The 26,213-nt window shown below is 30.7% G+C and overlaps 1 protein-coding gene across 9 annotated transcripts in view; it reads right to left on the minus strand.

Annotated features, from left to right (window-relative positions):
- LOC145305665 (uncharacterized) overlaps positions 1–25,714 on the minus strand; it is a 111,987-nt gene extending 86,273 nt beyond the window's left edge. For all 9 annotated transcript variants that reach the window (XM_080147378.1, XM_080147377.1, XM_080147373.1 and 6 more), the window contains exons 1-7: positions 25,577–25,714; positions 19,643–19,946; positions 19,275–19,371; positions 12,508–12,657; positions 11,885–12,217; positions 11,144–11,714; positions 10,439–10,617 (exon numbers count right to left, since the gene is read on the minus strand). In XM_080147378.1, the coding sequence (XP_080003504.1) occupies positions 10,439–10,617; positions 11,144–11,714; positions 11,885–12,217; positions 12,508–12,657; positions 19,275–19,338 (1,297 nt within the window). In that variant the 5' untranslated portion in view covers positions 19,339–19,371; positions 19,643–19,946; positions 25,577–25,714. The remainder of the gene's footprint in view (positions 1–10,438; positions 10,618–11,143; positions 11,715–11,884; positions 12,218–12,507; positions 12,658–19,274; positions 19,372–19,642; positions 19,947–25,576) is intronic.
- Positions 25,715–26,213: the final 499 nt, after the last annotated feature.

Here is a 26,213-nt window from a genome sequence, read left to right on the forward strand (position 1 = left end):
AATAATGGCAATGATGGAGGTCTTTGTGGAATGGGCATGTCTATTGGTGCATGCTTTAAATTAGCCCTAGGCACAATAGTCCATTTTGGATTAAGATAAGGCTGCTGGGAGGCAACATCTCCTTCGAGATGTGAGTAACCACAGGATCCAAATTCACCCATCTTTCAAGCTAACCTTCAACACGGTGGCTCTCATTTCAGCCACAGTTGAGCTAAAACAACGTTCTATACATTTTTAAAAATGGCATGAAGATTTAGCTAGGGTTATCAGCGCAACCCATAGTCTAAAACGAGTTTTAGGGTTCCATATGGGCCCCTGAAGTCCAGAACAGAGAAATATTCAAGATTTTAGACGTTTTTGACATCTCAAAATCTGCCACGTTTCCCTTTGCTGGAGTACTACAGCTAAGCCAGCTGGGATAGAGAGCTATAGTCTTTTCCTAGTGTCTTACTTATGTATCAAACAGTAACTCCAGCAAGTTTTTTAAGTCTATCTCATCTACAAATGGAATAAGGTCAGATTTAGTAGGCCATAGTCGAGAATCCAGGATAAAGTACGGGCGCACTCCGAATCCGCCTTGTTGAACATATGCGCGGCCAGCTCGGAGAACATGTCCTCCATCGTCCAAAGATTTTCATGGGCATAAAGGCCATTACCTAAGCTTTTTATAGTGGGGTCAAACGTCCTGATTGGTCAAGTAGTTTTGGAGCTATGCCCGTTTGAAAAATGTCCGGTCTTATTTGCCCCACCCTGTATATTCAAAGATTATGAAAATCTTACAAACTTGTAAACTTTCCATCAATGCAATTGCCAGGAAAAAAACCTATCTGGATAAAAATTTGTGTTTGTGATGGAAGTCTAATTGGAAGTGCATATTTGGGTGCCGATCTGCATTACAGATATTTTTTCAGGAGAAAATTTGAATAAATTGAATTAACTGATTAATCAATAATAATGGTGCTTTAAGCCAAGCAAATCTTAGTGTTCGTGTTCAATTCAGATAAAAAGCTTATAAAAAATATATTTATTACCAAGAATAGCTATCGTTGATACAACATGTAGTGCTTTTCAAAGCAAAGCAAAGTAAACTAAAACATTGTAAATTAAGATTCTAAAGTTATTTCTTGTAAACCATTTAACGATTGAGCAAATATGAAATATTAAAAGTCCTTAATTATTTTTAATTCTAAGAGTTTTTTTTTCCTTTCTTAGCTTTGAGATGGCAAATCCGAGAATCCACACAGATATGATCACTCAAAATTCAGCTCTGTTTATTTTATTATATTTTTTCTTCTAATGAATTTTTATTGTGCGTGACACTGATTTGAAATAAGATTTTAAACAATAAAATTCAAAAGAATCCTATATTTTTAAAGTATTTATTCACTTCAATTTATTCTTTTTTTAATTTGACATAAAGATTGACATTTAATTTGTGATTATACAAAACAAGTATATTTATAGCAAAGTTACTATAGCAAGTCTTAAAATTGATTAAAGGGTTGAAGCCTCTTATTACAAAAAAAATTAGTAAATATTATAGGTTTTAAAAGAAGATATATATATATATACATTCTATAGGATAGCATAAAGGCCATTATCCTTATGATAGTAAAGATACCCATCCCAAAATTAAATAAAAAAAAACATTTTCAGGAACTATAAGAGCTATATGGTCAAGCTTTTTATGGGATCTTTTAGTACAACCAGATAGACGTCCAATCTCTTTAATAATGGGTATAAGGATTGATACTCTTTGTTTTCAAGAATACATCTATGCCTGTTCTCATCCTGGAAAGCAATTAATCCTATACTAAGAGACTTCTTCATTCAATTAAACGCGGCAATCAAAAGTGTTCAGTCAAAACGCTTAGTTTTTGTAATTCATGCTGACATAAATGTAACATAGGTTTTACATATTATCAATATGGTAACATTGGTAATGGACTTAGACACACTTCAAATGTAGAAAAAAATTGCTTAAAAAAAAACAATTTATTGGTTAACTTGCAAGAACGCCAAATTGAAACACTGAGATTTTACTGCACAAAAGGACCTTGACTGACTTGGTGACATTCCCCTGTTGCATTCAGCGATCAGATTTCAGCTAGATCAAAGATTAACATGTCCGCTTTTGCTCTGGTTCGATTCTTATTCATACCACGTCATACCAAAGGTGTTAACTATGCTTCCAAACGTTAAAAATTGAAGTTTTTATTCGCTATAATCACCAATAATGATAAGATTATTGTATTTTTCGGTAACTGTTTACCTAAGAATAGATGAAGTTGAATACAAGTAAAGAACTTGAAATCTTATGTTACATTTTAGATGTCAATGAGTTAAACAGTAAAAAAAACATATATTTTGAAATTAAAATTTAGCTGTTGAAAAATAAAATATTTAATGTTTTTTATGATTTAATGCAAGATAATCAACAAACCAAAAACCTGCTATTTTTAAGGTTAATAATGTTTTAAAAATTTGTGACCTGTCCTCTTGTTTTTATTGAGTAAAAACAATGTGACTTCTACATAAAAGTTGTAATACTAAAAGTTTTTTTCAAAAAACTTTTCTCAATATTTGTTAGGTTGAATTCCAAGAATACAGGAATAGTTACATGCATGGGATATGAACTGATACTAACCCTAAATAAAAAAGCTAAATATAATCTTTGTGTATTTAAATTTATTAGTAGTTCAGTATGGAAAAATAATTAGATGAACTTTTTATTTTCCATAATTGTATCCATATAACCAGGGTTTGAACTTGAAGAGTAAAGTATAGAATTGCTAAGGAGAGTAATAGGGATAAATATTTTAATGAAACAAGAAAAGTATGTCCATAAGTAATGTAAAAGCAAGCTTACAAAAAATAATATATCATACTCCCAGAGAATATTTATTTTTAGTAAAATTTTTAGAGACTATATTTAAATTTTTTACTGAGTGTTGAATATTTATCATAAAGTAGAAGAATTTTATCCATTCATGGATAGGGATATCTTATCTGAAGAGAAACTACTTTACCTACATAGTTTTAAATTTTAAAATTGTACTCACTTTTTATTAAGTTTTCTAATGTAAGTTTTTAGTAATAATTTCATTATTTTACGCCAAATAGTCGAAAAACTTAATGTTTGTTGATTTTTTGAACAACATAATATATCATATCAGTAATGGAAAGTTTCATTCAATGCCTCTAGTTGATCATATTTTAAGTCAACAGAATAGCAGAAAGTACAACATTCTATTGTACAATAAGATGCGAAAAAAAATTATTCTTGATTGGTCGAAAATTTGACTACTTCTAAGGGATCATTATACCTATCTATGTTTTCCTCTTTTATTCCCATTATATCATATGACATTAAGCAGGGAAAATTTTCTCTTAAAACAAACTGTAGAACAGGACAGACAAATAATAAATTAATAAACGGAGCGCTTGAAAGATTATTTAAGGATTTTTTCTCTCAATGTTTTTGAAAATATTATAAAACATTGAAAAACGTTGTTTTTTTTTACCTCATTATATATTTTATTGGATTTAAAAGTTGTTTCATACAAATACAATCATGGTTTTAAAATTGAGTTATCGGAAATTGAAAAATATTTACAAATGAGCAGACATGGTTAGTTATAGAGAGGGTATATTTTGTATAAAAATATGACAATGTGACATTGAAAATTTAGGTAAAGTAGCCTGGCGGGTTCTAGAGGTATTAATTATACAATATTACAACAGTAGGTAAACTCTATTAATGTTTGACAATTTCGTTACAGATCGTAAAAATTTTAGGATTTCTTATATGAACATAATTTTGTAGCAATTATCTAAGTCGTGTTATAATATTTTGATACTTTGTCAGCCATGGCTTTATGTCAGTCATTGACTTTTATTAAATATCAAATAGTCGACATAAATAATGTCAAAGATGTGATATGATAAATTATATGTCGATTATATGACATCAAATTTATCGACAAGTGGTTTCAGTTTTGATATATATGTTTGTTTAGTCTACTGTTGTGATAGAGCACTTATAGTTTACTTTAGAATTGTGCCCACACCACACAGAGGGGAAAATAAGTTTCGGAGGCAAGAAAGGTAGATACAGGGAACATAACGTTTATAAAAGCGGAGCTTTAAAAGACACATATAGCTTTTAAGTTCCTACTTAAGATTAGTTACACTTGTATTTGTTATAAACGCTACAAATGCATTATTACAATATATAAATTTTTTAAAAAGGTCTAGAACAACATTTTAAATAATTAAAATTATTTACTGTTATTATCCGCTACACCCTTAGCCAATAGGAACACTTCTAGGATAAATAAGAAAATAGCTTAAATTCTGTTCAGGTCCTCTATAAATCTACCTTAAAATGGGGAATTGATCGTACAGTCGTCCACAAGATCTTAAAGGACTAACAAAAGCCATTACTGCTTAATATTATAGGATGCTCTATTGATCATAAATCGAATTAAGACCTTTCGGCCGAGCTAAAATCTTTACAATGATTTTTTCAAATGTTAACCTAACATTAAAAGAGGTGGCATATTACAATACATTATGCAAAGAAGCTTTGCTTTTAAAAGCGGAGGAACGGGAAAGAGAGGATTTGCCTAAAAGGGAAGTGGAGAGAGAGGGGTGCATTTAAAATAGAGTATGGATAAAAGTGGGGGGAGTGTATGAATAATTGGTGTAAAATTGGAAAGAATTGGGAAGGTGAATAGAAGGACACGAGAACGGTGTTTATACAGATTAGCATCAATGCCATTTTTGTATACAGGTGCGTGCACAGGATTCAACTAAAATTTTTACATTCTTACTTAAATTGAAAGGAGTGTATTTAAATGCTTGTTGGGGTGTAATTTGGTCATTAAAGAATCATTAAACATAAAAATTTTATGTGATTTTTAATTTGCATGCATTGTCCTATAAACTTAGAGATAAAATGTAACTATTAGTCCAAGATACAGAACATCTAATTTTTACATCCCAAGGTACTAAATAATAATAAAGTAGAATAATGAATTAAGTTCCGATGTTAAAAACAAATTAAAACATCGAATTGAAATCCTTGGGCAAATGGATTTAATTGATTCAAGTAATTCGTATTTTGCAATGTGATGATAATTTTCTTTTGTATTACAATAGCTATGCAACTTTGTATGCTAAAAAAATGACAACCCGCGACCTAAGCTCAACACGTAGTAGCATCATAGGTTCCCATCTCTGCTCGACACCGCGTCATAACTAAAGGCTTTAAAAATAGTTCATACTGCTGCAATGTCAGGTGTTAAATAGTTAAATAAATAGTTAGAGTATGGGGGAATGCTTTGGCACATAAACAGGCGCAATCCATTATTTGTACAGTTAAACTTTTTAGATAAAGGTCGTGCAATCCAAGGTTTGGTTGTCTGTTGGATGTAACTTAACCTAATATATAAGGTGTTTGACTATCATTATTTGCGGATGATTCTCTGGATTCTCTAGATGATCACATAAAAATCGAAGGATAATCCCGCCCTTACGAGGTAAGGAATATAGTGACAAGTTTTTTTGCGGTTGTGAAAGCACACCCACAAGAATACAGGAAATGAAAGTAAATAACTTTGAATCTTAGAAAAATAAAACTATATGTTTAATATATTTAACTTTTTTATATTTAAAACAAGGAAATTTCATGATGTCTTAATGTATGCGCAGGAATGTAATATAAACTTTTTTCAGGGAAGTTTTGTAATGGTCAAGGACTTTTAGGGTATTAGGAGGAGGGTATGTCTCGAGATATGGATATAAATAAAATTTAAGTACCGAATGTCTTCATTCATCATATAAATTGGGAGGAAGGGCGAAAACGCCAACCTCCAACTATATCGGGTTCTATTTAAGATAGAGGTCTAAAACATTTTTTATATCTATTATTTCTCGCTACCCAACTGTTAAAGTTGTACAGAGATTAGTTCGGGCTTTGCATTTAATTTCATTGACCAAACATAACTTTAACTCAAAGATAGAGATATGGTATCTTAAGAACTGGTATTGACTTCAGCTCCTAAAAAATTATATCTTAATGATCTCATATTTTCTTGACATATTTGTAAAATAATAAACGAAAATATAGATTCTGTCTCATTAATGATGAATATCCATGAAAAACACGCAAACTTAGGTAAATTAGTATTTCTCCAGTTAACATATCCATGCCCAATCTTTAACCATTCATAGAATATGGCACCATGTAGATTGAGGGTTGGGTATCATATGTGTGTAGATTGAGGGTTGGGTATCCTATGTGTGTAGATTGAGGGGTGGGTATCCTATGTGTGTAGATTGAGGGCTGGGTATCCTATGTGTGTAGATTGAGGGTTGGGTATCCTATGTGTGTAGATTAAGGGTTGGGTATCCTATGTGTGTAGATTGAGGGGTGGGTATCCTATGTGTGCATATTGAGGGTTGGGTATCCTATGTGTGTAAATTGAGGGTTGGGTATCCTATGTGTGTAGATTGAGGGGTGGGTATCCTATGTGTGCAGATTGAGGGGTGGGTATCCTATGTGTGTAGATTGAGGGTTGGGTATCCTATGTGTGTAGATTGAGGGTTGGGTATCCTATGTGCGTAGATTGAGGGTTGGGTATCCTATGTGTGTAGATTAAGGGTTGGATATCCTATGTGTGTAGATTGAGGGGTGGGTATCCTATGTGTGTAAATTGAGGGTTGGGTATCCTATGTGTGTAGATTGAGGGGTGGGTATCCTATGTGTGCAGATTGAGGGGTGGGTATCCTATGTGTGTAGATTGAGAGTTGGGTATCCTATGTGTGCAGATTCAAAGCCCTTATAGTCTTAAATATTATATTTGTTCTATAACTTTATGTCAACAAAATAATTGTTTGTTTTTTTCCACTTAATATACCTAGTATTTTTTGTCCAAGCTTAAAAAACTAACATACCTAAAAAGATTAATAAAGTTTTATTATTTAGATAATATATTATCATATTTCAATACATAGTAAAATGTACAGTTTTTGGATTCAGAAATTTGAATCAGTTTGACTTCAAAATAGTGTTTGATATTATAGTGTATTTATGTATTATGTCATATTTTATTAAATTAGTATGTATTATATACAAAAGTATTGAAAAATATTTCCTTTTTTAAAGTTGAAAAGGAATTAATGTAATTGATAAATATAACTTGCATTTTTAAAACTAAGTTACTTTTCATTTTCCAGAGATCATTTGCTTAATTTAAAAAAAAACAGTCTAACTTTTTTGCTTGTCCTTTCTAAAGAATTTACAATTTGATCAATTCTTTTAATCTTGCAGGCCAAATACTTGTCTTACTATTAGATAATAAGTTAAGGGTTACAGGGTATGTAGATGGAATATATTTAAACAAGCAATCAATATTTTTTATATGATGAGATTACTCTGTTATCATTAACTTATCATACATATTTCTATCATCTAAATCTCGAAATAAGATAGAATTACGCTTTTCAGATATATTTTTTTAGATTCACTTAACAGAAATGTATTTTTATGCCTAACAATTATTTGGTTAGGTTAAGTAATGGTTATAGTCTGTATGTGATATAAGTTTCATTATTAGCACCCATTTTCTATCCCATGCTTCTCTTATCCATTTCAATAACAAATTTTTCTTTACAGATCCGTCTAAATTTACACATTAATCCAACAAGCTCCGCTAAAGTAAGACAAAATCGTTCTTGTAAAGTATATCTTTTAATTAGGAAATACCTTTAAAAAATTGACCTTACTAGAACATTTTTAACTGTCTTTTCTGCCCAAGGAAAGTTGGGTCAGTGAAATTACGATTTTATTTTTCAAAAAAAAACTGATTTACTTCCTTTTAACTTGTAGATCTATAAAAAGTGTTTTTTTGGAAGGCAAATTCTATTGAGTTAAGATTGATATTAATTTAAATAGATTATAAAAACTTGAAATGCGATGAAATACCCATATAGCCAACAATTTTAAGGATGTAATAATACCTTAATTTCATTTTTGTTATGAAACGTAAAAAGTAAAAACCTACTATCTTTCTTAGCATACGCTAAAGGGGTATCAACATAAAGTTAAAGGTGCGCAGAAAATAGAAATTTTTATTTAAGATGGCAAAAATTTAATGTAAAATTGTTTTTTAAGATGTTAAATTAATTTTAACCTCATTACTAATGTGACTTTGAAACAAAGCGTTAACTAATTTGTATTTTTAAATCTAGAAATCTTCTTTGTTGTAGATAAAATTACAAAATTTTAACAGTTTATTTGTTAAAAAAATGCATTTTAGGTAAAAGTTTATAATGTGATTTTAACACGCATAATGTACTTCATAATACTTAGCTTCCATAACTTGGGTTGTATTTTTTTTTATATAATTCTAATATTGGGAAAATATAAAAAAAACAATTATAATTAACTAGTCTTACCGATTACCTAATTGGGGCGGAATTCTCCTTCGATTTCAGGTGATCAGCTAGGAAACCCAAGGGCATCATTCACTTAGGATGCAATACTCTAACGCCCATTGGTCGATATTAGGTTAAGTAACATCCAACAGACAATTAGTCATCTGATTTCACGATCTTTGCCTGAGAAGTCCTAACTGTGAATGGTAATGAGATGCGCATGTTTATGAGCCAGCACCTGACATAGCAGCAGTAGGAACATTTTTAAAGTCTTTAGTAATGACGTGGTGCCGGACCGAGATTCCAACGTATCACCTCCCCGACGGCTTTCTGCGGATATTAAAATGAAAATCGATAAGATTAAATCCAGTTGTGATAGCAACGAGGGGCCGAAGGTCCGGGCTAGCATTACTGTTTTTTTTTATATAATTTTCAATATAAAATTGGTGGAAAATTGTCTCTAATACGATGCCATACATGATTTTCAGTAAGACAGAGAACCGGTTCTAATCCAGCGGATATTGATATGCTTCGAAGCCATAATGGAAAATTCTTTACTTTCTTGATTAACTTAAACAACTTTTTGTCTGCGCTAATAAAACTTTTTTTTTATCATGGTTACTTAAGAACTTTGAATAATAATTTAAGAAAGAAGCAAAACATTTCTTTAAGTTTTCTGTGTCTGTATATATATTTGTACTTTTTATAATTTTCTTTCCCCTTGTCTGCTCTTTTTCCCTTTGTCTGGTAGTTTCCCTAATATTATATCTGGACCAAAATGAACCTCTGGATAAAAGCCTTTTTTTGTCTTATTTTAGGTTAGGTTAGCAGGTAAAGTTTAAAATGTATTTTTTGTTTCAAAAGTTAACAAATAAGACTGATTATATTGGGGGAGAAGCTTTAGGATCGATGAATAGGTGAAAAATTTAAGAAAAAAGCTAAAGAGAATCCAGAAAAATATGCGTAAAACAAGTATGACAAAATCTAAAGAGGCAAAGCTCATCTACTCAGACGGTCATCTTTGAGTAAGAAAATATTTGATAATTTGCATACAACATTATGCCTAGTCATTATAGGACTTAATAATCCCATTATTAATTATCATTGAATCTCTAAAAACGTAATTAATTTGCATTTTGTCCAATGACTTTGCTATTGTAATTGTTTGTACTTGTTTCATACATTTCGATACTTTCAGCGTAATAATTTATTATGTTTATATATTTATTTTTGACATATTATACATGCTTAAGTGATATTTTGACAAAGTAAGTACATATAAAATACAAAACACACATTCACCCTCTTAAATCTGGACTTATGGGTTTTGACATACAATTTTAATGTATTGGGCTGTTTATTACACTAGTCCCCAAAGTATTCTAATAACGTTTTCTTATTTGGTGGCTTAACAACCTTGTGGAATTTTATTGAATTTTGATTAGTTGATTCATTTGGGGATGCACATCAATTTTCTATAATAGTGTTTTTCTATAATAACAATATGTTGATGCAATAATTGCACATAAGTTTTACAGGTACATATTTTATATACCCTAAGCTAATAGTTTAAACATTATTATACATATAAAAAATAAACATTTATATTATGTATATGATAATATTAAAAGGCTGTACTTTAATACACTAAGTAATTGTATGTACAATGTATATCTATATTATGTTTATATAAATGATTTGAATGATATAGGTAACCATAGATAATTGTGAGTACTAATACCCATCCCCCCCCCCCCCAAACACACAAAGAAGGAATCTTCAATCTAAAGAAGACTTGCAAATTGAAGCTAGGATCAATGAGAGGTTACTGTTAAATTCGAATTAAGATTAGTATATTGCGTAATTTTTTTTATGGGAAATATTACCACTCATAGCCCCCCCCCCCCCCCTCCCCATGGAAAAGTACATCCTTGGTTGTTACCGTTTTCGGTGAATAATTACAAAAATAACTCAAACAACAGCTACAATTCTATACCTGGAACTTCAGGCACTTCTGGCAGGTCCGGCAGCTCGGGAGGTTCATACGTCATGTGACGTATGTCGTAGGGCGGTGCGAAGGTGGTGAAAACTGCGCCGCTGGGCAAGTCGAACGTGTACATGGGATTTTCACAGCACTCGCGATCCGGCGACTCACTGGCCCCAACGGGGCTTATCCTGGTTACATGGTTAGGTCAGAGAGGCTGCTTTTCACACTTTTTTGTTTATAATTTAATTTAAGAAACTTTTTTTGAAGTATTCCACAAGATTAAGCAAATGTAATAAAAAGAAGGCAAAGATAGGTCAATGGCAGGAACAAGCATAATAAATAGGAATACTTCTTTCATGAATTCGGTTGATTTTAAGATATGTCTTGATATTTAATAAGCAAGCCTCCCAAAAACAGCTGATTGAAAGAAATATTGATTTTGGTAGAAGGTTACAGCTGGGTCATTAAAGAAAAATCCATAATACCCTAAATTCAATTCAATTTGGCTAGGTTTAGTAAATTTTTCATTCACATATTGTTTCAAGAAATGAAGGTACCTTAAGTAAATGAATGAAATGTACATCTTTATATTTACAGTGATTTAATTTATTACCATTGACTGAATGCTTGAAATAATATACTCTCCCCCCCCCCCCCCCTACTTAACTATCTACATGAGTGAAAACTATTTTTTTTAGTAAGCAGCCCTCTGACCTAAGCAGAAGGAACACAAGAAAGTAGAGGAATAAGCGCACAGCCCGCGTTAAAATATTATTAGTCCGTCTCCACGATTTAACCTCGCTGTAGAAGGCTTGAGCGAGGCTATTGCAAGGCAGTTGCGACACTGATTGCCAACTGATTGCCTGGGGCAAGGAAAAACCTGGGGCGAGGCAGCATTGCTTGATGCCGCACCACCCCACGCTTTCATCACTACTCGGCCTACATGAACATTTTTGATTGGTTGTCTTCTTGTGCCGGGGTGGGGTACAGGGGGGTTGTGTTGCAGCTGTGTGGCGGGTGCAGGTGGGTGATGGCATAGGGTGGTTAGCGTTGAGGGTTGATGGTTCACTATTTTTATTTGTTAGTAAAGAGGGGCTAACTAAATCATTATTTGTTGATTGTGTAAAATCACTATGAGAGCTTTCTATAGAACTAAAACTAGGGCTTGGGGAGTTGTGTCGGTAGGGTGGGGAAGGTGGGGGTGGTGGTGTGTGCTGATTGGAATGGTTTATGTTTTTATCACTAGATGGCAGGCTAGGCACAGTTACTAGGGATTTTACAGAACCTAAAATAATAAAATAAATCATATAAAAAAACTAGAAAAATTTCAAAACAAAATTGCTAAATACCTAATATGGATTTTTCTTTATAATTTCTCAATGTGACAGTCTGACGAGCGCCCTAGTTACACAATGGATCAATCATGATTATATTAGTAAATTTTTTAAAACAAACCTTGAGCATTTTGTTGTGTTATTGGACCACTTTGTAAGGACTGAATACTCTTGGTGGGAGTATCCAACTCGATGTTGACGAGCATATTCCAGTCTCCACTCATCAGCAACTTGTGTCCAGTGTGCACCCTCCGTTTCAATACAGATTCCCTTGTCTCTTGTCCCCATTGTACATTGTTTGAAGCAGCCACGTTGGCAGCAGTAGAACGGTGCCAGCTGGGTGCTGCCGTAGGATGGTACCAGCTGGGTGCGGCTGTAGGATGGTGACAGCTGGGTGCTGTAGTAGGATGGTGCCAGCTGGGTGCGGCTGAACGCAGATTGTAGTAACACTCTCCTAGGTGACCATAAATAATTATTTTTGGAGGAATGGAAGATATTACGAGAATGATTAATTTGATTTAAAAGTTCAATAAGTCCTTTTTAAAAGTTTCAGTGTGGTTGTATCTTTTTTATTGTACCCTTGTAATGCTACCATTTATTGTATTATACAAAATGGGTTTATATGAATTCACGAATACAACATCCTCAAATCGCACATCTTAATTGGTAAAAGTATTAGGCTTGACCGAGACAACTAAAAGACATCCTGCTTCTTAAATTATATATAAAATTGAAATTTTCTACCTATTGATTTGTCTGTTCCAATGTCGTCTTCTCTTTCTGCCTTGTTTGAACAGATGTGGTTGCCAGACGGATCTGGCCAGGGGTTCATGTGATGCCATCTTGACTGCCCAGGGTCTGGCAACCTGTCTACAGCAGTCCAATGGCTGTCCACTAAAATAAATATTTATTTATTTATTTTGATTATTTTGCATAAAACCAAAATTTTCAAAATAATCATAGATTTGTAAATTTTATGATTTTAAATGCTTTTAAAAATATAATAAATGTCATTCAAAATTCAAGATTATTCTGCCGTGTATGCTACTTAATTTCATAAAAATATTTTAGCTGAAATGAAATTCTTAAAAAAAGCATGAAATCTGAAGTGTCAAAAGTAAAGCATGGAAATTTAAAATATCTGTCAAAATACTCTAAATGTATCCCAATCATAAAACTTAGCATAGAGAAAAATTAAAATTATTTGTGTAGAAATATATTAAAAAAGTATGAAAATGATATCATGAAATTTAATTTTACAACAGAAACTTAACTTCTTTTTAGTGTGATAAAGTTTTGGTACCTATATCATTTTAATTGGGATTAATTGCTATAGAAAAAAAATTAAAGGGACACATTCTTCTTGCCTTTCATTAAATGAAAGGCATTGAATTTGACACTTTGATATAAAGACATACCATAATTATTAAGTATCAGTGCTACAACAAGTAAAAATATAAATATCTGGCCAGAAGATGTTTTCTCCTAGTGTCCAGTCTTGCCCTAACTTTCATTTGTAAAGGAATGACATATTTGTCAAAGTAAAAAAAAAGTAATACTCATTCAAATGCTACATTTTCCTTTTAGATAAAATTTAAATTTTGTACTCTTTCAACTGTCTAACTCAAACTCTCATATATTTGTTGGGAGAAAGATGTCATAAAGATTTGATGCTGGTAATATGAATTTGACACCTAGAATTAAGATCCAGCATTATCAAATTCACAGGAAAAATAAAGGAATTTAAAATTTAACCTAACTTGCAATATATGCTTTTTACATGTTAAAAAGTAAGAAATTACAAAATTAAATAGTAAAGTTTTTGTTAGTGTAAAGTTAAACTTAAAGAGAAATTGACATTCAGGTTAAATTATAAGTGCCATAAAGTTAGATTAGAACTGTAATGATAAATATGTCTTTACATAGTTAAAGTAAGATGTTTACTTTTTGTGAGAATACCAACTTTTCAAATAAAAATGTTAATTAGAAAACTAGAATGAAATAGTCCACAATGATAAGGCTTTAAAGGAAGGAAAGGTTAGAAAAGAGTTTCTATGAATGCAAAGAGAGGAGTTATAAATTTTCTTGCAAATATGTATCCCTGGATGTGTGCACAACACTTGTGCTTGATTATGCAGAGTGTAAGCACCACACAGACTCAGAGTGTAAGCCCCACACAGACTCAGAGTGTAAGCACCACACAGACTCAGAGTGTAAGCACGATACAGACTCAGAGTGTAAGCACCACACAGACTCAGAGTGTAAGCACCACACAGACTCAGAGTGTAAGCACCAAACAGACTCAGAGTGTAAGCACCACACAGACTCAGAGTGTAAGCACCACACAGACTCAGAGTGTAAGCACCACACAGACTCAGAGTGTTAGCACGACACAGACTCAGAGTGTAAGCACCACACAGACTCAGAGTGTAAGCACCACACAGACTCAGAGTGTAAGCACCAAACAGACTCAGAGTGTAAGCACCACACAGACTCAGAGTGTTAGCACGACACAGACTCAGAGTGTAAGCACCACACAGACTCAGAGTGTAAGCACAACACAGACTCAGAGTGTAAGCACCACACAGACTCAGAGTGTAAGCACCACACAGACTCATAGTGTAAGCACCACACAGACTCAGAGTGTAAGCACCACACAGACTTAGAGTGTAAGCACCACACAGACTCAGAGTGTAAGCACCACACAGACTCAGAGTGTAAGCACCACACAGACTCAGAGTGTAAGCACCACACAGACTCAGAGTGTAAGCACCACACAGACTCATAGTGTAAGCACCACACAGACTCAGAGTGTAAGCACCACACAGACTTAGAGTGTAAGCACCACACAGACTCAGAGTGTAAGCACCACACAGACTCAGAGTGTAAGCACCACACAGACTCGCATAAACCAACCAGGGAAAGGAAGAAGGGTTATGGGAAAAATTCAGTAATCTAAAGGGATAAGACAATGGCTGACTATTTGATATACACCCTATTGTTAATACACAAAATTACCCCTTCTGTAGATTACAAATAGTTGTTGAAACATATGGACATTCAATTTTATAAACCTACCAATAAAAATTTATTAAAATGTTAAACCAACTTATAAAAAAAACGTGATTATAAAACTTTGGGGACCTGTTTAATAAACAGCACATTGTCCCGAAAAAATAGTGCAATAGGTCATCCACAGATTTATGCCATTTAAACTTAACTAATATATAACCAAAAAGATATCTATTATTTATTTTTTCTGTTCCTAAACCTAAAAAAGGTATTTTGAAAATAATCTTTGATAACCTTTTCCTATCCCTTTTTAAAGCCCAACCACCCTTCATTACTCCCCCCCCCTTGGCACCCAACACCAATGCCAAAAAAGTTTAATTATTTACTTTAAATTGTTGTAAAGTTTTGCTATCACGCAACCAAAGCGAAAGATTTCCACACTGTGATTTTACTAATTTAGCAATTTATTACAGAACCCTGTGGAATCATTATTTAGGTGCTGAAAATATAAATATGAAAAAGCTAACGTCAATATAATATCAAACATTCATTTTAATACCGAATACCTACTCTAGTGTAAATCTATTATGTTAATTACGTTATGACTCTTGTCTTACGCTATCATATGTATAATTTTTATTTTCATTAGAATAGAACATAAATAAATGGAATAAAACATAAATAAACTTCTCAAAAATAGTTACTTGGGTAATGAGTATAAATTGAACAAATTTGTGAACTATGAGTTCTCACAACCTTTAAGGAAAGAGCCTTCTTATCAGATGTTTTATCAATTCCACATAATTAAAAATTGATCATTTACATAATATCACATTGGTAGTTTTTTCCTATGTTGATTTTTGATACAATACTATTTGCCTACTTTGTGTTTAAAATGATTACAAAATCGCTTTAGTTATTTGAATATTTTTACCACAGAAAAAATATATGTCTATCTTTTTCTGATTTAAAGAAAATAAAATTTGTTTAAAACTAAAAAAAACAGGTTCTTTTGCAGATTTAGCTGGCTACCTTCTTATTATAAGCCCTTGGGAACAGTATTAAAGAAGAAACTTAACACAGAGCTATTCCTAGAAATCATTATTAGTCATTATCACAATCGAATTAGAGATATTTCTAGCCAGCAACTTTAAAGTTATGCCATGAAGGACTGAATACTCTAGAATCATTCGATAGCCACAAAAGGCTTGCCATTTAATCAAATAGGTTTTAAATTGGCATTCAAAATAATTGTACACAAATAAAATTAATTTTGAAAAATAGGACTCGCATTACAGACAGTTAAAGGAAAGTTGACAGTCAAAATTCTTTGTCGCAATTCTTTTCTACACTTAAAAATAAATTGCTTGAAAATATTGTGATTGCTAAATATTTACACTGAACATGTGAAAAGTTGTGTCATAATGGCCATCACAACAAAACTTTATACATTCTAACTTCTTTAGAGATATAATAGGATAGGGTGTTATATTATGGGGAAAAAATAGCAAAAAAGTGCATATTTCTAATTTTATCCATGTTAAAGGTCATTTTAAAGCTTTGCTAGGGAAATAATATTGTTTAAAACTGTTAATTATTATTTGTTACTTTTTACTTAAAATTTTTTGATAGTTTCAAATTATAACTTATTTTTAGACAAAATCTTAGAGTGATAATCGAGCAAATTTTTTTTATTGCCCTTACATCTACCATGATAAGAAGGCGAGAAAATATAGCCTAATACCATCCAGAATGCTTAAATCTAAAAATAAAATATCCTATAGCCTTGTGAAGCTTCCCTAAAAAGAGAAATTAATCAATTCAGTAGTAATTGAAATCTTAAGCTTCAGACAAAAAAACCTTAATAATTTTGGTATAGTCCCTTTCGTGGCAACGCCCCTTAATAGGGGCAATTTATATAATGGGATCTTTTTTTTCTATTGTCATATCATACATCTATTTTTGTCTGTTTTTTAGTAACATGATAACTAAACCTTGTCATTAAAATCAACCATCTAAACCATGTACACTTAAATATATACTTAAATAAACAAACAGAAAAAAGTAGCCTGTTTATCTTTGTCTAAATTTGATAAGAAGAGTTTTGATTTTTTGCCTTAACTGTTCTATTATTGTCAAAATATGTTTCCCTATACTGTCTTTTATGAGAAAAAGGCCGATTTCCTGGATTAAGTTTTTACTGAGGGAGGACTAGGTCAAATTATGCCTAGAATAAATAACAGCACAATTTGTTTCAGTCATAAGGACCAGAAAAATAGACCTCCCCCCTTCAGAATCACATTTTTAATTTCATACTTTTCTCATGAAATCAATCTGGAAAAAATTTCCTTCATCAGAAAATTTTTGGTATGATTTTTTACTTTGAATCAATGAATATATATGTCAAAGAATTTTTTATTGATAAGTAAATAAAAACTTTAGTAATCTGTAATATGTAGTTAATAATATTGGTGATTATGTTAAAAATTCTATAATATTTTTTTTTATATGAAACTGAACTGCTATACAAAAACCAAAGGAGGGTTTAATTTGGTTTTAAAATGAAAAATCGAAGATCTTTTACTGCAGATATCTATATGGGTACTCAGGGATAAAGGAGTACATTTATGTATTGCTAAAAGTTTCTGTTTGTTTCATATTTATATTTAAAAGTCAAAATCTTTTTCAACCTATGGTTAAAAGATATCTTGTTTTATAAATAGTTTACAAGTAACTATAAATTAACCTATTAGGTTGTTATCTAATGTGACATAGCCACATTATCAACAATCCCAAACAATTTCGAAACAGCCTTTGTAATTCCTAACCTAAGAATTCATTGATGAAATATAATATAAAGTAGAATGATGCCACTCCGTCCGTCCCTTAAGATCTCGGTAACAACTGAACTGATTGGATTCTACTCTTCAGATAATATACCTACTGGTCCTGTGTTTGTTTTAGGCTATTTTCTTGGCCCCAAAAAATAAAAAAAATTCCCTCAATTTAAAAAAAATCAGTTTGAAATTAGTGGTTGCATCTCCAATTCTTTAAATCAGCTTGAAATTAGTGGTTGCATCTCCAATTCTTTAAATCAGCTTGAAATTAGTGGTTGCATCTCCAATTTTTTTTATTTCCTCTTGGGGCAAAGCCTTAGAGGATAGAGGCGAAGTCGCTAGTATTGTTTGCCCAAAAAGGTTGTACTTTTCAGAGAAGCTTTAAAAATGTAATTGGTTTTGGCCTATTTTTCTGGCCTCTATCTCCCTCCACTAGAGACTAGTATTGAAGCAACTAATATAATTGAAAGTAAGAACATATGCATTTAAGCAATTTACATATTCTTACACTGTCTCAATAAACTGGACAGGACATTGGTGTTACTACAAATCAACAAAGTTTTTTATCAATCGATAATATTACTTTAAGTTTTTTTATTATGATAAAAACAAAATAAAAATCTATCTAATAGGCAAATGAAATGCAAAACAAAATATTAATAGAATTACAAAGAAGACTTGGAGAAGTATAAATTTTGTTTGTGATAGCTTTTAAACATTGACTTTTTTGTAAACTTGAAAGAACACTAAAGTGTCTCTCTCTTTTGTCCAGATATGTCAGATTCACAAGTTTGGGATAAGTAGTACACATTAAAGATAACAACTATAGAGTCACATTCATTTACATAACATATCTTGATGAAATAGATATGATACTTTTATTGGGTTTTGATTCAAGGATTTTACAGGGCAATAGAATGAAAGAAATGCGCTATTAAAAAAAAGACTAAAGTATAAAAATTCAAGTCAAAATTAGCTTTATAAACATAGATTGGCAAACATGAGAATAGTAAAAAGCTTTTTCAGGCTTATGTTTTTTTTTATATTTAAAATGAGAGTCTATCTAACTTCTGCCTTCACTTTAGAGTATAAATCTATTTTTCTTTTATTTATAAACTTTCCATCACACTATTATTAATTAAGTAATTAGCACTCTTGATGTTACAATAAAACTCAATAATTGCTTATTGAACAGAAACTTAAAACAAATTTTTAAGAATCTAATCTTGTATGTCTATAATGTAGTAAGAACTGCAATTACTAAGATTATGTAACATTATACATCTTTTTATGAAAAAAATAATCAATACTTATGTCAATTTTGAGGTGGACACTTGGAAATCAAAAAAGTTCATCAATTATCAAAATATTTATCAAAACTTTAAAGATTTGAATAAAAATGGTTGAATTTGATTAATAATGAATCAAATTACACAAAGCAAAAAAAGACAAGATAACAATTTTCAGAGTAAAAAATCACATTTTGTAACTAAAAGTACAATTATAGAAGATTAATTCAAGTAAACTTCCATTACCCTGATTTTAATCCAAGTTCTATTGTAAATAAGAGTCTTTACAATCTTTATTTATACCTATTTAAATCAATTTAGAGTAAGGTAAAACAAAGAAAAACTTTTGATACACTGAAAATATTAGAATTACCTGGTGTTTTTGTAATGATATGCTTGTTGTTGCATTCCTCTTTCCATTCATTGCCTGGTATCATCCCCACGCATGTCACTTACAACACAACAACAATCTAAACATGTACACTATTGAAGAACATGTAAAGGCACTTTAAGATTCTAATATTGATTATGGTCTTATCCTGTTGCATACAAAGTTATTTGCTAGAGTGTGAGAAAAAGGTCAAATGTCTTATGTTATTTAAGTATACCAATGAAGGAATTTTGTTTTGGCTAATCTTTAATAATTGTCCTATACCTGAATTTCTAATCAAATTCTTTGCCTAAAACCTTTACACTACATATACTTTTGGGATTTGCTATATTTATTTAAAAATAACTTACCGTTCTACAGGACTGGTAGATTCCGGGGCGTGGTGATTCGCCAATCCAGACCATCCACCAAACCATCCGCCAATCACAAGCCAACTGTAGATTGTCTTCAACCAATGAGGAAATATAATTTCAAATTTGAGGCAATCAGAAAATAACAGATTGAAGTTTGAATTGGATATATATTAGTAGTTTGGTCCAAAAACACAACATATGATATTTAAAGGTTAATGGCAGTAACAATGGTTAAGAACCAATCAAAACTTCTGCTTTGTTTCTTTATGAGATATTGTCTTGCAAAAGTTGATGATAAAATCTGCAATAAAATAAAATCATAAATTTACATTCAAGAAAATTTGAAAAGTAAACCAATCTAATATAATCTATCTGTACTGAGTTGGTTAATCATAATTTAAAAAAATATAATTGAGTTTTTTATAATGTTTTGATATAACAATAGTTCATAAGTTAATTATAAAGCTTAATGCAGGAACAAATGAGAAAAAGTTAAATAAGAATAATTTTCCATAGATGCACTTTTTAGACAAGAAAATTAAGGAATTTTAGAAGCTTGGCTTTTCTATAATACAGGGTTATTCTATTAATACATCCTTAGGAAAAAGAAATGTATTAAAAAAGTTTATTTTCTAAACCTACCTTCTGGTACAAATTAAAATCTAACTTCCATATTTATTATTTTCATTTTCCTTTGAAATTCTTACAATTAATTGAAAAAATCATTCTTGTTCCTTACTGAATTTAATTATTAGCTAAGCTCTGGAGATGTTGTTCTCTTTTTTTAAATTGCTTCTTAATTAATTGATATTAACAGCTGGCATGAAATTTAATTGAAGGGCAGCAACAATTCCAATATTTGCTAATTCTATTATTTTTGCAACAAAAATATTAATTTGTAAATATGTGAGTGTATACTCTAAAAAATTTCAAACTAATATTACATTTATTTTATGAGGATTAATTTATATGTTAAGTATTTGCCTTAAAAACTTTTAATAAAAGCTTTAAAATTGGTTTACATGCTCAAGGGTAATAACTTTAAAACAATTATTATAACAGAATTGATAGAAATCATACAGTTTATAATGTAAAGATTTTTCAACAACAGAAGACATTATGCATAATGTTAAGAAATACTTTAATTTTTCAGGAAAAAAATTACTAAGTTTTAGATTTTTGGTTTGTGGTCTATTTGTGAGGGAGATGGCAACACCACCCAAAAATAAAACTGGGAATACCAGCCATACCTTTTTTCATCTTTCAATGATTACACCCAAGTGGTATTAATCCTTGCAAATTTCACAATTCTAAACATTATTTTGAGAAATATTGTCCTTTAGATATCTATATTGCAGGTCTAAATTGTAAGGTCAAAACAATTTAGAGCTTTACATTATTTATTTAAACAAATATCTAAAAAAATATTTTTCTTTCTCTCAATTTTTAGTTGAATCAAGTAGTAAATAGCTGTTTTTATAAATAATGTTTGTTTGTTATCGTTATGGAAAAAATTTTAAAAGAGCTTTTATTTGTAGCTTGTTGAAAATAGCTTAATTTATAATCATTTGTTTAATAAGGAATAACTTTGGCATAAGAAATATCAATTTAACTCTTTATTCAAAATAATGTTCTATGCTTAACTTAAGTTGCTATATAATTTCTTTTCTATATCTCCATTTTTTCTATGTCTCCTTGAGATGCCTAATTTAATCACAAAATGTAAGGTTAAGATGCGTAGGAGAAATTTCACTTTCAATAAAATCAATTAACAAGGTCCATTTTGTTCTTGGGTAGCGCAGTATTGAAGATTACATTACAGAAAACTGGAATTCAGAAAAATAAAGAAAATCTTACACTAGATTTAGATAAAGAAAGGATTCTTTAAACAGTGCAGGATTAAATAACAATAAAAAAATGAATAGTCAAGACTGCATAGATGATGTAAAGTATAGAATTAAATTTAGTGCCATAACTGCTTCTTAGTTTATACATATTACATCAAAAAGTTGACATTTTGATTAATATACAGGCCTGTCTTAGATATATGGTAGCTGTGTTACCAGTAGAGCAAGGCAAGAGCAATATTTTCGGCAGCTCCAGCTCCTGACAAAAGCATTTTTGATTTTTAGGGTATTTACAGCCAAAGCTACAATCACGGCCAGAATCAAAGTTACCTATTTTCAAATAATGCTAAAGCAGACTGCTAAAACTATGGTGACTCCACATCACATGGTAAATAATAAATGGTTTATCTAATATCTATTTTAAATAATCATATTTGAAATGAAGTTAATTAAATTTTGTCTTTATCCATATATTTATAATTTCAAGGATGTCCAATGGGGGGGGGGGGGGGTAGTGGATAAATGGGTGATTAGTAGGGTAGGTCCATTTCCCCCTTTTTTAAGATTTTACTGTTATCATAAGTTGTGGAATTCCCATTCAAGTTTCAAAAGTGACTTGGCTCTTATGGCTGCCGGCGCGCGGGGGGTATAAAAAGTGCCCACCCCCTTATAAAACCAAAAATTTAAATTCCTTTAAACACAGGCATGTTGCATATCAAATTGACCTCATTGAAATGCTGATTATTAATCTGAAAACCGTTTTGAAAAATATTGCTCCTTGTTCGAATAAGATCTCATTAAGTACCTTAAAACAGCTGATTTAGTCAAAAATTTTCATTTTTGTAGGTTATTTGAAAATCATTTCAGACTGAATCAATATTTTTCTAAGCAGTTTTCAGATCTGTAATCAGCATTTCAATGATGTCATTTTGATATGCAACATGCCTGTGTTAGAAGGAACTTCAATTTTTGGTTTTATAAGGGGGCGGGCACATTTTATACCCCCCACGCCCGTTGTTTTTAGATTAAAAAACCTATTTCAAGTTTCACAGGGTTTTATATTGGCCCAGGACCCTTGACAATGCTTACTATTGAATGTGAAATCCCAAAATCGACCCACCCTTGTGATTAACCCCCCACAAAAAAAAATAAATTTGAATTTTATCCCCCCCCCCCTCCCAAAATTTAAAAAGCTTGGACGTCCTTGCCTATATGATATTAAGATTACTCCCCCCTCAAATTTTGAATTTTGAATTTTTCCTCCTCTCCCCAAATGAAAAAGCTTGGAGAAACTAGCATAATTTACTTTCTAAAGGACCACATACCTCTTGGTTTTTGAAAATATATTATTTATTTTAGAGGATTTTTGAGGTTCTTTTAATTGTAGATTTGATATATAAAGCAAAATTTGTTATTTTTGGAAAAAAAGATCTAATTACTCACATCTAAGAAATCATATATCAAAACCTAATAAAAGATACAAATATCAATTGATATTTTCACAAATAAAAGTTTTGAAAACTGTCATTTTACAATTCAGAAAATTTTATGTTCTAGATGAGCATATTATAAACTTACTTCTTTTTGTCTTTCTGAAATAATTCATAAAAGGAAACTTGAACCTCAAAATAAAACTATAAGTTTTCTTCATTAGAGTATGTGTAACAGTGAACTATTTATATGTAAATTGTTATCTATAAAATGTTCTACATCCCTACTTGAGATATTTCACTTTTTTCAAACTCATGTTCCAGGAAGTGGTGAAGGATAACTATTTAGATTCTAATCATGAATTATTTGCATGGCATATAATACAGATAGAGACCATTTATCAAGGATAGGATTATTAAATCTGAAACATTTAGTATATTCATATCAAGCTGACAATGCCAAGGAAGAAATTTTTGTAACAATGAAACGTTGTAAAGCCAAGACTCACTAATTCACCAATGTACAGTCTAAACACAACAAACATAATGATACTTAACCAATCACTTTCTCCAACTGTTTCAAACTTCTACATTAGATGGTCATGGCAATGTCCAAATTTTTCCTGGTTTGGGTTGTATGATCTAATTACAAGCTAATCTAGGCTATAGGACCAAAATGTTGGATAAAAGAAAAGTTTATCCTCTGTAAAACTGACATGATCCACAAATTCTAGTACAGCGAATAAAATTGATTTGTTAGGCACAAGAAAGTAAAGAAAAAGTAAATGCCTTGTCATAAATAAGCATTGAAAAAACAGAAATTATGCATTGAAAATCAAAAATTTTGGTTTTGTAGGAACCCAACTCTGTTCTAATATATGTTTTTCCTAATTCTAGTCCATGTTTTATTCTGTATTATGATACATTTATTACACATAATATAATTATCTTTCATTAACAACTTACAAATGGTCTTCTCTAGCATTTCACTATATCTCCCTTTGAAGTGGCGCAGCTACTATATAATTTGTGTATTACTACTTATTAGCCTTTCAAAAGTTAATTCTTATTCAATGATTATTGAAATTACCTGCCAAAAGTTATAATAATTGACATGTTTATGATTTGTTTAATGCAATTAAAAAATGAATATTAGGGTATTTAAAATTATTAATATTTAGATGCTATTACTATCCTACCTATGGACATAATTGTCCAAACTCTCTCTCTCTTTCCCTACCATAATCTATGAGTTAATCTATCTGAATTATATATGATTATGTGTAACTGTATATTTACTATTTTAGTCAACAAGTATATTTGTGTACATACTTATCATAAACCAAAAAAGTAACTCTTCATAATATTTTGTATTTGGAATAATATTGACCAGACTCAAAATTTCAAATATTTGAACAAAATAAAAAATGTCTATGTGTAACAAAGTGGTAATATTTAGATAATCTGATCTAAAATATTTTGATTTGTCTATCTATTGAATGTTTCATCTATCTATATACATATATATCTACTATCCAGCTTTATATCTTTGGAACCATCCAACCTTTTACAAACTTTCACATTTCAATATCAATTTGAAATGGAAGAGTAATCTCAAAAACAATTTTTACTTGTGAAAAAAAATTATTATGGTTTCATAATTTCTACCGAATTTCAAGATAGTTTATTAGACGTTTCTACAATAGGTTTATCACCCTAGATGGTTAATTAGACACAATAATCTGTTCATCTAAAAAAGAATTTCTAAAGATATAGATTTAAGTAACATCTGACTCATCCCATAATACAAGCGACGAGATTTTCGACCTATATATTTTTCTTAAAAAAGCTTTTAAAGAAACTAAACTCTCTATTTATAGCTGACTTATAATATGAATACAATGTAAAAGTAACTACCCTTTCGTACCTTTTATACGCATACACATTCTAACCAATAATGTGGTTGGGTTGCTTTACCTTTCAGTCAGTCAAAGATTATATCTTATGTTATATAACACTATATCCACGGTCTAATTAAAATTTCCACAGAAATGTAAATATGAATTTTAGGAATTATATCTTACCAATTAGTAATAATGGTCTCTAAATGGGCTATTAAAAAAGTAATTTATGACAATTCTGTAGTAATTTAATTTCCGTTTTATCATCTACGGAAAATTGTCTATAAGAAATTACTAGAAATATTCATTCTGACTTTAAAAAGGCTTTCTTTTAAAATATGATGTATTTAAATTAGTTTTATATATCCCAACATTATATAATTGTAAAAATTTTATAAAACAAAAAAAATCTAATCTGAACTTTATGTTGTTATGAGCTCACTTTTTGTTACAAAACTTTTTTACACTTTAAAACAACAATAACACAAACTTAAAATATAAAATCTGCACTTTTTCATCATTCTCGTGTACACTTTTATAAATCATCTCATTTAACAATTTCTATTGATATGTATTAAGCTTTTTTGATACTAGGTATATAATAACTATCTTAAAGCTCCTGTAAACGTCGATTTCAAAACATGTCCGTAAACAAATTAAGAATATTAGTAGAAAAACAAATATTATTTAGATATGTTTTTCTTTATCACACAAAAAATGACTGAATGTTTTTCTTATGATTTTATTTGATGCCTGTGTGTATAGTATTGATACTTGTAGATATTTCCTTGTCTCTCCTCTGCGCCTCTACCCTCCTCTTTCCTATGTCTCTCTCTTGTGTGTGAATGTTCTGTGTGTGAAAGGAACTGGTCATGCCTTTCTTTTCCCCCTGAAAACACACACAAAATGTAAAAACAAGTAATATAAAAAACATAGAATCGATCAAGACGTATAAATAAAGTTTACGCCAAAATATTTTTCTATTCAGGCAATAATTTCGAATGTAAAATATTTAAAGTTAACTACAGTGTCCCAAATTTTCAAACAAAAAAACTCATAAGATGTATACATACAAACCCTTATTATAGAAAAGCTTCGTTTTTAAAAACATACAAACGCTCAAATTTACTAAAGTCTATGTGTGTAAGTGTTTCATAGACTTTTCGCAGCTATAGAGTTTTTTTCTTCACAATTTTATAATTTTCAAGCTTATATCATTGAAAAACTATCATCAGAACTTAATTTTGCATGAGTTTTATTCAGCAAGTGTTTAGATAACCCCGCTGTTCTCCGTTTTATATTTAACCATGTAAATACTAATCTGTCATCTTAAATTGTCCTGTTATTAAAAAGTCTATGAAATACTCATACAATAGTTCGCTGGGAAGTG

This window comes from Acartia tonsa, chromosome 14 (genome assembly GCF_053477335.1).
Source record: "Acartia tonsa isolate MP-2025a chromosome 14, ASM5347733v1, whole genome shotgun sequence".
Classification (NCBI taxonomy): domain Eukaryota; kingdom Metazoa; phylum Arthropoda; class Copepoda; order Calanoida; family Acartiidae; genus Acartia; species Acartia tonsa.